A 12,228-nucleotide genomic window follows, 5' to 3' on the forward strand; every position below is an offset into this window, starting at 1 on the left:
TAAACCTGTTATCTATCCTGATAGTTTACCATATAATTCTGATTTCTATATCTCGTCCTAAGTATATGCTGACTTGGAACCTTGATCCAAGTGGTTATTGTCATTGTAATGACCCACATTGTTGATGTCTTCGGACATTGCAGTGGGTTGCTTGTGTTTTCTCAACTTGTGTTGATAGCCCTTCTAGCAGTTGTATATTTTTACATATTCTCAGTTATGTATGATGGCAGTCCAAGATTAAAGAAAATGCAGTGAGATAGACAAGTAATAGCTTCTCATTTTCCATCCAGCTTTAAGTTCATGTTATTAAACATATTAAATAGTAGCACAGCTGCTAAATGTATATCTTTCAGTTCCAGCAAGCTACGTTCAATTGTGACCTCCCCCGTGCTGTCTATGTGGAGTTGGCACATTCTCTGTTGGAGTTGGTAGGTTCATTGGTCACTCTAAATTGCCTCTTTTGTATGTGGTTTGTAAAATCTAATGGGAGCTGATGGAACTAGGTCACAAGGAACATAAAAATTAGTGGGAAAATCGGATTGCACTGTGAGCTAGAATAGATGCAATAAGCCAAGTGGCTTCCTAGGTCGTAAGGAAATCTCAAAACATCAGACTAAAAGTTGTAAACAAAGGTTTTTCTCCAAGCTGTCATTGCTTTTTTTCATTGCATGTTTTAATATGTTATGTTTTGAGTGCGTTGCTTTAGCATGTCTGTTGCATAGAGTGCTTTGCATTTACGGTGAATTGTTCTGTCTCAGTTAATGTCTTTCTTCTCTTTCATGTAAAATTCAGCAGAAGGATCTGAAGGTAAAATTTTAATTACTATTGCATGGCTCAGCTTCAAGTAAGTTTACAAACAGAAAATAGTTCATATTTAACAATCTTGGATGTTTATCAACTAGATTAACTGCAGATTTTTTAAAAGTTGAGAATGAAGAGGCAGTTAGTTACTTTGATAGCAATTCAACTTTAAATTAACATTGGTACATGCATGTCTTTATAAAAATGCATGATTATTTTTTCTAGTTTGAAAGGCTTGATCAAGCAGCAAATTAGTCAGTTTCAGGGACATCTGTTGGTTTCAGGAATATCTTTAAACAAAAATATTTTGTCTCTTAATGTGATAAATCATACAGAGGTGCTTCAGAAGAACATTTTCAAAGATGTTGAACTGCGTGAAGTGTGTCTTAGAAAAAGCGAGAGACAAAAATTCAGTGGTTAGGGTTTTGGCAACAGTTGCTAGTGGTGGAGGTCATATTTGGAGAATTACATAATTATAAGAGCAAAAGGCAAATGCTTCAGTAGTAGTGTAGCAGCTATTCATTTGTAACCTGATTTATCTCAAGTATTAAAATAGTAGAGCATTTATGATAGAGAAAGCCATTTGGCTTATGTCTATGGCAGTTGGAAGAAAAAAAGATCCTACTTTTCATAGATATACATTTCAGTTAGGTCTTCCCTCAGCCACCTCTGTTCCAAAAAGAGCAATCCTTGGTTATTTAATCTTCCTTCTTCTTAAAATTTTCCATTTCTGCAATGTAGTACTTGAAGGTGCACTGAAAGGAAACAGGCCCTTTTGTCCATTGAGTATGCAAATAAATTCCAAGTATTGATTTTTATATACACACTATATATTAGTGTGTATATGTGTATATATACACACTAATCCTACCCATATCCATTGTAGTCTACAGCCTCATTTCATTGCTCGGCGACATCTCTGCTGAACTGAGGCTGTGGCCTGCAACTAATGGTCTCCTGGACCGGCTGCAGTGATGACTGGTTTTGTGACCGTGTACTCAGTTTCATGAACATCAGTTCTGAACGTTTTTTTTTTCTGCACATTGGGTGTTGGGTGGTCTTTTTTAATGTATTCCACTGGGTTTCTTTGTTTTATGACTGCCTGTAAGGAGACGGATCTCAAGGTTGTATATGGTATACATACTTTGATAATAAATGTACTTTAAACTTTGAACTACATTTCATCAACTCTAACCCCAGCTCGCAGTTCTATCATTTATCTGTATGTGAGATGCAATTTACAGTGACCAGATGATGATCTGACTTACACTTATGAACTTTTGGCTAGTGGAAGAAAACTATACTGCCCAGGAAGAATGTGCAAACTCCACACATTGAACACAGGCCAATAGACCTGTGAGGCCGTAGTTCTTTAAACTGTTGAATAAGGTTCTGGCCTAGCTTCCTTATTCCTATGCTCCGTATCATGATTAATGTCCCCAGCACTTAATTCCAGATCTTATGTACATTGCAATAAGCAAGGGATTAAGTCTCTGAAATTGCATTGATAATAGGCTTCCAGTCACAAAAGCATCTAGCAACCAGTACATTTCACTTTGTGTGACCTGAGCCAATTATAGATCAGTGTCCATCAGATCTTATAAAGAAAAAATTCTCTCCTTCTTGCATTACTATGTTTATATTAAGTTGAATAGACCTCTATTGCAGTAGGAAATGCTAAAAATTTAACTCCAGTCTATACTATTATCTTTTTGTTGGGTTTTGTGACCGGAATCAGTCAAAATTGATGTTTATAACTAGCTGCCTTACTGGGAAGACTAATGGGATCATAGCCAGCAGGTTGGGATAGTGCAACTTTGGGATGCCTACTTTAATAAAAGGGAGTGGCATCATCCACAGAAGCTTGAGGAGGTTTCTCCATTTGTTGATATTTACAGAGCTTGTATCAGAAATTGAAAAGTGTATTTTTCTAAACAAATTTTTTACTGAAGTTTTCAAAACCATATTTCAAGAAATTGGAGATCTTCTAAATATGAAAACCAGTGACCTTGTTTTTATTGTTGCAGAGGAAAATGTTCAAAAGTCTAGTTCTGATGATCTTGCAGTGCACTTCACAGAAGTTTTCATCAAGCATCAGGAAAATGTAACTTTGCTGTTATCATTATTAGAGGTGAGTTTTTGGTTTCATCTATGTGGAGTTAAAAAACCAAGTCTGAAAATTGCATAATTTTTCAATATTGTACAGTTGAAATAAGCAAGGATATCAAAGTCTTTGCTGGCATGGGATGTAACTTGCTTCTATGCATGTAATGGCCACAATATCTAATGAAAATAAACTTCATATGTTTCATGGTGTGGTGATGAAGGGAGTAAGAAGAATGGTAGAAAGCTCAATTGAAAGTATGCAATCATTGTTCTAAGCTTAAAATCAGAAATTAAAAAAAAAATCTGCATGATCCATTCAGTGTGGAGGCATGAGCTGTGAGGATGAGAACACATGGACATAGAAGATGTGGCTGAAAGTTGCCTTGCCTTGAAAGTGGCTGAAAGGAATCATGGCCAAGGGAAAATGAAGACTTAAATGACAGGCTGGTTCAGAAGGTCAGTGTATTCAAGATGTTTTGGCAGCCTGAATCCAAAATTGCCTTGGTGATAGGAGGTTGAAGATTGTGATGGGTTGTTTTTCTGACTGGGAACCTGTATTGTGTTGTACTGCAGGGATCAGTGCTGGGACCTTGGTTGGTTGCCATGTAATTAAATGACTTGGATGAAAACATGTATGGGCTGATAGTGAATTTACTGATGACATGAAGATTGCTGGAGATGTACATTAGCTTGTGTGGGATTGTTGCCTTTGGACATGGACATTGGCCATAGTTTGGCACAGTGTTGGCTGATAGAATTTAGCTCCCAAGTGTAAGCTTATACATTTAGGGTTGTTTAATAATGGCTGTACATGCAGATTAAATGGCAGGACCCTAAAAGATTGTGATGTATGAGATACCTTGGACTGAAAATGGCTACATCGGTGGGTAGGGTAATAAAGAAGACACTTTGTTTGCTTGCCTTCATAGGTGGGTATTGAGTAGCAGTAGTGAGCATACGGAAGAGATTTGCCAAGATGATGCTTGGAAAAAAAAGAACTTTAGTTACAAGAGTGAGTGAGTAGGCTGGGATTGTTCTCCAGGCCATGCTCTGTTCTTGCTGCTACCAGCCAAAAGGAAGTACAGGAGCCTTTGATACCACACCATCAAGTTCAGGGACAGTTATTACGATTCAACTATTGGGCTCCTGAATCAGTGTGGACAACTTCACTCACCTCAACACTGAATTGATTCCATAACCTATGGGCTTACTTTTGAGGACTCCACAACTCGTGCCCTCAGTATTATTTATTATTATTTTGTTTTTTTTTTCTTTTGCATTTACACTATTTGTCTTTTGTACATTGTTTATCCATCTTTGTATGTAGTTTTTCATTGATTCTGTTGTGTTTCTTTGTACCTACTGTGAATTCTCACAAGAAAATGAATCTCAGGGTGACATATGCTTAGGTGATTAATTTATTTTGAACTTTGATCTTACAGGAGCACAGGTGGCTGAAGTATGACCTTGTAGAGAGTTATAAAATGGAGGGGTCAATGGTCACATTCTTTTTAAAGGGCAAGAGTGGCTAGAAAAAGAAGACCTACAAAAGTTTTAGAGAGGAGTCCTGGTGGGGAATTTTTTCACACAGCTGATGGTCATTTCAAAAAAGCTGCCAAAGCAGGAGGTAGGGGTGGGTACATTAATGGCACTTTAAAAGCTCTTAGACAGGTACAGTCGGCCCTCCGTATCCGCGGATTCAACCAACCGTGGATCGAAAATATTCAGAAAAAAATTCCAGAAAGTTCCAAAAAGCAAAACTTGAATTTGCCGCACGCCGAGCACTACGCTGAATCCACGTGAATGAAGTGATGTGTGGGCATACCCTGCTGTAGCCTCCCGCTATTTCACAGATCCTCAGTCTCTCTCCAGCACTCGTTGTTTGAGCATTGTTCGCCTCGTGTCTCGTTCGTTCGCTACTTTGTGTTGTGAGCGAGAGGAAGGAGTTTAAGGCTAGTAAGGGATGGCTGGCTAGCTGTGTAAAGCGCTACAGCCTCAAGAACTTAAAGATCATGGGAGAATTGGCATTGGCTGATGCCGAAGCAGCATCAGTGTTCCCAGAAGAGCTATGATGGTTGCGGCTGTACTGAACATGTACAGACTGTTTTTCTTGTTATTATTCCCTAAACAATACAGTATAACAACTATTTACATAACATTTACATTGTATTAGGTATCATAAGTAACCTAGAGATGATTTAAAGTATATGAGAGGATGTGCGTAGGTTATATGCAAATACTACGCCTTTTTATATAAGGGATTTGAGCATCCGCGGATTTTGGTATCGGGGGGGGGGTCCTGGAACCAATCCCCCGTGGATACCGAGGGACAACTGTACATGGACAGGAAAGGAATAGAGGAATAAGGGCCAATTTCATGAAATAGGAATAGTATAGTTGGGCTTCTTAGTATGGACAAGTTGGGTGAAAGGTCCTTTTTCCTGTGCCATGCAGCCATGACTGACAAATCAGAGGTACATCTATAGAAAGTGTTGACACATGTACAGGTCTGACACAAATGGAGAAACTAGAAGAATTAAATGGAATCATGCAGGAAATAAGATGGAATGTGTGTAGTCAAGCTTGCAATGGATATTGCTGACTAACCTATACTCTAAGATGCAGAAAGGCCAAGAAATTGAAGGGAAGGATCTGATATGGACAATGTTAAAATGAGCACAGGTTGCAAATTAATAGCAAAAGTAATAGCATTTTGAGTTTTGTGCGAATTCAGTAAGGGATGCTAATATTTATGTCCGTGTATTGAAAACAGAGTTGGGGTAGGAGTGCTGCAGTAGGACTGAGCAAGGACCATTTCTTGTAGCCTGCAAAGATGTGTGTGTGTGTGTGTGTGTATATGATCCATGTGAGTTCTTAAAGCTTTGACATACAAAAGGTGAGTGACATTGAAAAAGCTTCTAATGTAAGAACAAATTCAGCAGGGTGTGGTTATGTCTCACTCAAGGAAGAAGATTCTTTCAAATCTCCATCCTACACTGGGATTGTCTGAGGACTCTTAATTTTCTTGGAGCTCCAACCGAGATTCACTCTCCCATCTTCAACAACCACTGCTCTTCTTGCAGAGAAAATTACAAGAGATTCACCTGCTCTTTTACCTCTTCCCACTTTCCAGAAATCCAAGTGGTGTGTCCAAATGAAGTAGTAATTCACTTGCACTTCCACTCTACTTCATTCAGTGCTTATGATGTGGTTTCTTCTGTATTGGTGAAATCAGGTGCTGATTGGGTGACCACCTCTGTTTAGTCTTTGGGACTGATGTTAGGCTTGTAGTGAAAATTGAAAGCAACACTGTAGATGCTGGAAATCTAATGTAAAATCAACATGAATGTGTTACACAGGTCAGGCAGCATCTGTGTAGGAAGTAATTTTTCAGATGAATAATTTGTATGTTCCTGATTGTAACAGCTGATTAAAGATGTACAATAGAGACAATCAGTTTCACATATCCATAGAAAATAATGAGTATTTACTTGAACAAAATTAAACCTTGGCTTAGTGTCCATTTGTAAAATATACAGGAAAATGAAGTCAGTTGTACTGTGAACTCAAGGTGCATTTAATTTTTCCCTCCTCCTCCTCAATTCATTGCCTGTTATCTTCCTTTTCCTTTACATTCCTTTCTTTGCCACTTCCCTTCCACCTGTCCCTGCAGCTCCTCTTGAACATCTACCAGATGTGATTGTTATCTTTGGCATTTTGTTATCATGCCACTAAAGCATCTTGTGTCTGCACAATGCTTAATTTAGCTTTTTAGCACTGTGTACTTCGCCATTGATCACATGATATTTGTATATTTTGTCCTGTGAAAACTATCCTTTCATTTCAGGAGTTTGATTTTCACGTGCGTTGGCCAACTGTGAAACTCCTAACTGCTCTTTTAAAAAATCTCGGGGCACAAGTTCAGCAAATCATTCTTGTCAGCCCAATGGGTAAGAAAGTGATTTATTCTGATATTGTTAATCTTACGCACTAAATGATGTTCTCTGGAAATGTTCAGCAGGCCAGGTAGCATTTTTGAAGAGAGAAGCACTTTGCTTCAGGATATTGACCCTTCATCAGAACTGGGTATTGTGAAATCATTGACCTAAAACATTGAAGTTAACTTTTAAAAGCTGCAATACTCCGCACCTAACTTCTGCTATGAGCATAGGAGGCCGAAATCTCAAGTACTCTTTCTTAACATGTTTAGCTTGAGCACAAGCATGTTTTGAAAAGATTCTTTTAATCACAGTAGGGGTTGACTCTTTTGGTTCTCAAAGATTCAGAAATAGTGAAGAAAAAGTGCAGAGTTTATTTTTGTCATTTAGAACATGACATGTCTCTGAAAAAGGTGGATAACAAAGTACTTAGAAAATATCAGTTGGATTAGACAAAGGACTGTCCTTTTATGAAAAGGAAATAGATTCAGATAACTGCTTAGAATATTTGAAGGTTTAATTAGAAAATATATAAAGGAGAATTTGGATTTCATACATTAGAATTTTGGAAGGCCTTTGAAATCTTATAAAAATTAATGAACAAAATTAAAGCACATAGAATTGGGTCACCATAGTGGCACGGATAGAAAACTGGGAATAAATGGGTTATTTTCAGGCTGATTGGCAGGGTTCAGTGCTTACGCTCCAACAGTTCATAATATGCATCGGTGATTTGGAAGAGGAAACCATTGTGTTATTTCTAAGATTACTAACAACATAGATCTGGCAGGGATTGATGGTGATCCAGGAGCATTGGAATGATAAAATTAAAAGCAAAATTTATTGCATTACAATAAAGATGTTTCCTGCAGCTTAGACATCTTGATCATAAAAGAAATGTTTTTAAATTTGAAGAGTGCGTGATTGCTTTAGATGATTACTTATTATAGAATGATAACATTTAACTGTTAATTTTACAGGAGTGTCCAGGATGATGGATTTGCTTGCAGACTCCAGGGAAGTGATTCGCAATGATGTAAGTGTATGCTCTTATTGAACTAGTAATGAATTAACAAAACATGCAATCTATTGGAGAATGGTTTGGGATAACTTTTCCATTTCTAGAACACTTGTATTAAGTATAATTATTTGAGGTAATGGGGGAGTATGAGAAAACAGTCAGTAAGCAAACTTGAGCTGTGGTACATTTCTGCTCACTGGTTCCAGTTGGGTCTTGATTAGTTAGTTGCAAAAGGTTGGGGTTTAAGAATAGGGAGGTTTGTTCCAGTTGTGCAGGGTGCTGGTGAGGCCACACCTGGAATACCACAAATAGGTTTGGTCGCCTTACCTTAAAGGGTATAGTAGCATTTGAAGTAAACCAGAGGAGGTTCAGCAGGTTAAATCCTGGGGTGACAGGGTTGTCAAATTATGAGAGAGACAAGTTCTTGTCATGAATATCATGAGTTTCTATTCCTTGAAGTTTTGAAAAATGAAAGGCAAATGTAGAAGATTTTAAGGGAGCTTGATAGGACAGATGTTGAGGCACTTCCTTCAGTGGGAGAGTCTTGAAGAAGGGTACAGAGTTTTACATGTCCAGTCTCTTATTTTGTTGCTGAGGTTTATAGAGACATCTCTGAGGGCAGTGAATCACTGGATTTCACTAGCCCAGAGGGTGGTGGAGACCGGATCATTAGTTCAGGTACAGATGTATGAATATATGAAAGATTGATGAATTGTTAAAGGGAATTGGCATTGAAGACAAGTGGTTGTTAACATAGATCAGCCATTATCATATAGAATAGTAAGGCAGATTTGAGGCCCCAGGTGGCCTACTCCCATTTTCTTATGTTCTAGTTTATCTTTGTATAACGGAACAGGATATGTCAGACGATCAGAATTAGGTTCATTATCACTGATATAGTACAGTACAGGCTCTTTGGCCCACAATGTTGAACAGACCTTTTAACCTACTCCAAGATCAATCTAACAATTTTCCACACAGCCTTCCATTTTTCTTTCAACCACGTACTTGTCTAAGAATCTCTTAAATATCCCAAATGTATCTGCCTCTACCACCATCCCTGGCAGTGTGTTTCAAGCTCTTGCCATTCTGTGCAGAAAAACAAATGTCTCTGACATTCTCCCCCCCCCCCCCCCCCACCATGCTTTCCACAAGCATGAACACTTGCTCTTTGTATTAGTCATTGGCACCTTGGGGGGGATAAAAGGTGTTGGCGGTCCACTCTATTTATACCTTTTATTATCTTGTACGTCTGTCAAGTCGTGTCTCATCCTCCTTTGTTCAAAGAGAAAAGTCCTAGTTCACTGAGCTTTTCCTGATAAGACATGATCTCTAATCCAGGCAACCTTTTAGTAAATCTCCTCTGCGCCTTCTCTAAAGTTTTCACATCCTTCCTATAATGAGGCAACCAGAACTGAACACATTACTTCAAATAATGTGTTCAGTTCTGGTCGTCTATATGCTCAAAAAGCTTGAGCATTTAGACATTAAGGAAGAGGATGTGCTGGAGCTTTTGGAAAGCATCAAGTTGAATAAGTCTCCGGGACCAGACGAGATGTACCCCAGGCTACTGTGGCAGGCGAGGGAGGAGATTGCTGAGCCTCTGGCAATGATCTTTGCATCATCAAAGGGAGAGGTTCCAGAGGATTGGAGGGTGGCAGATGTTGTTCCCTTATTCAAGAAAAGGAGTAGAGATAGCCCAGGAAATTATAGACCAGTGAGTCTTACTTCAGTGATTGGTAAGTTGATGGAAAAGATCCTGAGAGGCAGGATTTATAAACATTTGGAGAGGCATAATATATGATTAGGAATAGTCAGCATGGCTTTGTCAAAGACAGGTGGTGCCTTATGAGCCTAACTGAATTTTTTGAGGATGTGACTAAACACATTGATGAAGGTAGAGCAGTAGATGTAGTGTGTATGGATTTCAGCAAGGCATTTAATAAGGCACTCCATGCAAAGCTTATTGAGAAAGTAAGGAGGCATGGGATCCAAGGGGACGTTGCTTTGTGGATCCAGAACTGGCTTTCCCACAGAAGGCGGAGAGTGGTTGTAGATGGGCCATATTCTGCATGGAGGTCGGTGACCAATGGTGTACCTCAGGGATCTGTTCTGGGACCCCTTCGCTTCGTGATTTTGATAAGTGACCTGGATGAGGAAGTGGAGGGATAAGTTAGTAAATTTGCTGATGACACAAAGGTTGGGGGTGTTGTGGATAGTGTGAAGGCTGTCAGAGGTTACAGCGGGACATCGATGGGATGCAAAACTGGCTGAGAAGTGGCAGATGGAGTTCAACCCAGATAAGTGTGAAGTGGTTCATTTTGGTAGGTCAAGTATGATGGCAGAATATAATATGAATGGTAAGACTCTTGGCAGTGTGGAGGATCAGAGGAATCTTTGGGTCCGAGTCCATAGGACACTAAAAGCTGCTGCACAGGTTGATTCTGTGGTTAAGAAGGCATACGGTGTATTGGCCTTTATCAATTGTGGGATTGAGTTTAAGAGCCGAGCGGCAATGTTACAGCTATATGGGACCCTGGTCAAACCCCACGTGGAGTACTGTGCTCAGTTCCTGTCACCTCACTACAGGAAGGATGTGGAAACTTATAGAAAGGGTACAGAGGAGATTTACAAGGATGTTGCATGGATTGGGGAGCATGCCTTATGAGAATAGGTTGAGTGACCCCGGCGTTTTCTTCTTGGAACAACGGAAGATGAGAGGTGACCTGATAGAAGTATATCAGATGATGAGAGGCATTGATCATGTAGATAGTCAGAGGTTTTTTTTACCCCAGGGCTGAAATGGCTAGCACAAGAGGGCACAGTTTTAAGATGCTTGGAAGTAGGTACAGAGGAAATGTCAGTGGTAAGTTTTTTATGCAGAGAGTGGTGAGTGTGTGGAATGGGCTGCCGGCGACGGTAGTAGAGGCAGATACAATAGGGTCTTTTAAGAGACTCCTGGAAAGGTACATGGATCTTAGAAAAATAGAGGGCTATGGGTAACTGTAGGTAATTTCTAAAGTAAGTACGTGTTTGGCACAGCTTTGTGGGCTGAAGGACCTGTAGTGTGCTGTAGGTTTTCTATGTTTCTAAGTGTTGTCTTGAATAACCACGGTCTTATAGAGCTGCAATGGTACCTTACAGCTCTTGAACTCGATCCCCTGACTAATGAAGGCCAAATCTCCATATACCTTGTGTGACTTTGAGAGCTCTGTGGACAGGGACCCTAAGTTTTTTCTCTTCCTCCACGTTCCTTAGAATCCCGCCATTAATGTTGCACTCTGCCTTCAAGTTCAACCATCCAAAGTGTATCACTTGGCACTTTTCTAGATTGAACTCTATCTGCCAATGTCCCATGCACCCTGTCAATGTCCCATTGTAACCTAGAACAAACAACGTTCTACTCTACCTACAACACCACCAACCTTCATGTCATCTTCAAACTTACTAACACATACTTCCACCTCCTCATCTAAGTCATTTATGAAAATCACAACGAGTAGGGGTGTCAGAACAGATCCCTGCCAAACACCACTAGTCACTGACCTCCAGGCAGAATACACTCCACTTGTTTCAGTGAATCCTGTGCCTCTTGACTTTTTGAATGAACTTGCATTAAGAACCTTAATAAACACAACACATTACTAAACTCCATATGCACCACATCTATCCTCCTACCTTCATCAATTTGATTTATCACTTACTAGTAAAAGTCAGTAAGGCTCATGAGGCACAAACTGCCCCTCACAATGCCTTGCTGACTACCCCAATCAGACTAGGCTTCTCCAAATGTTTATAAATCCTGTCTCTAAGAATCCTCTCCAATACTTTACTCTCCACTAATGTAAGACTCCCTGATCTATAATTCTCAGCATTATCTCTACTACCTGTCTTGAACAAAGGAATAATATTTGCCACAATTGAATCTTCTGGCAGTACTCCTGTGATTAGTGAGAACGCAAAGATCATTGCCAATAGCATAGCAATCTCCTCCTTCGCTTCCCATAGTAACCTGGGGTATAACCCATCCAGCCCCAGGGACTTATCTATCCTAATATTTTTCATAAGTTCCAATATATCCTCTTTCTTAACCTCAATTAACCTATTCTACACTGACCTCATATTTGTCAAGGTCCCTCTCACTGGTGAATGCTGAAACAAAGTATTCGTCCTTTACCTCCTCCAACTCCAGACACATTTCCTCTTTTATCCCCAATCAACCTACACTCACTCTAGTTATCCTGCTGTTCGTCTTGGCTTCCTTATCACTTTTAAAAGCTCTGTCTGATCTTTCCTTCCTAAACCTTAAGTATGATTCCTTCTTCCTCTTGGCTAGATATTCCACCTCTCCTGTCAACCATA

General features: G+C 39.5%; 1 protein-coding gene across 6 annotated transcripts in view; it reads left to right on the forward strand.

The window, feature by feature from the left end:
- uso1 (USO1 vesicle transport factor) overlaps positions 1-12,228 on the forward strand; it is a 136,637-nt gene that overhangs the window by 37,364 nt on the left and 87,045 nt on the right. For 4 of the 6 annotated variants that reach the window (XM_072256533.1, XM_072256532.1, XM_072256535.1 and 1 more), the window contains exons 5-8: positions 793-807; positions 2,829-2,932; positions 6,755-6,857; positions 7,826-7,881. In XM_072256533.1, the coding sequence (XP_072112634.1) occupies positions 793-807; positions 2,829-2,932; positions 6,755-6,857; positions 7,826-7,881 (278 nt within the window). The remainder of the gene's footprint in view (positions 1-792; positions 808-2,828; positions 2,933-6,754; positions 6,858-7,825; positions 7,882-12,228) is intronic. The other 2 variants (XM_072256536.1, XM_072256538.1) reach the window with 1 other exon arrangement.

The sequence above is a fragment of the Mobula birostris genome, chromosome 4, assembly GCF_030028105.1.
Source record: "Mobula birostris isolate sMobBir1 chromosome 4, sMobBir1.hap1, whole genome shotgun sequence".
Classification (NCBI taxonomy): domain Eukaryota; kingdom Metazoa; phylum Chordata; class Chondrichthyes; order Myliobatiformes; family Myliobatidae; genus Mobula; species Mobula birostris.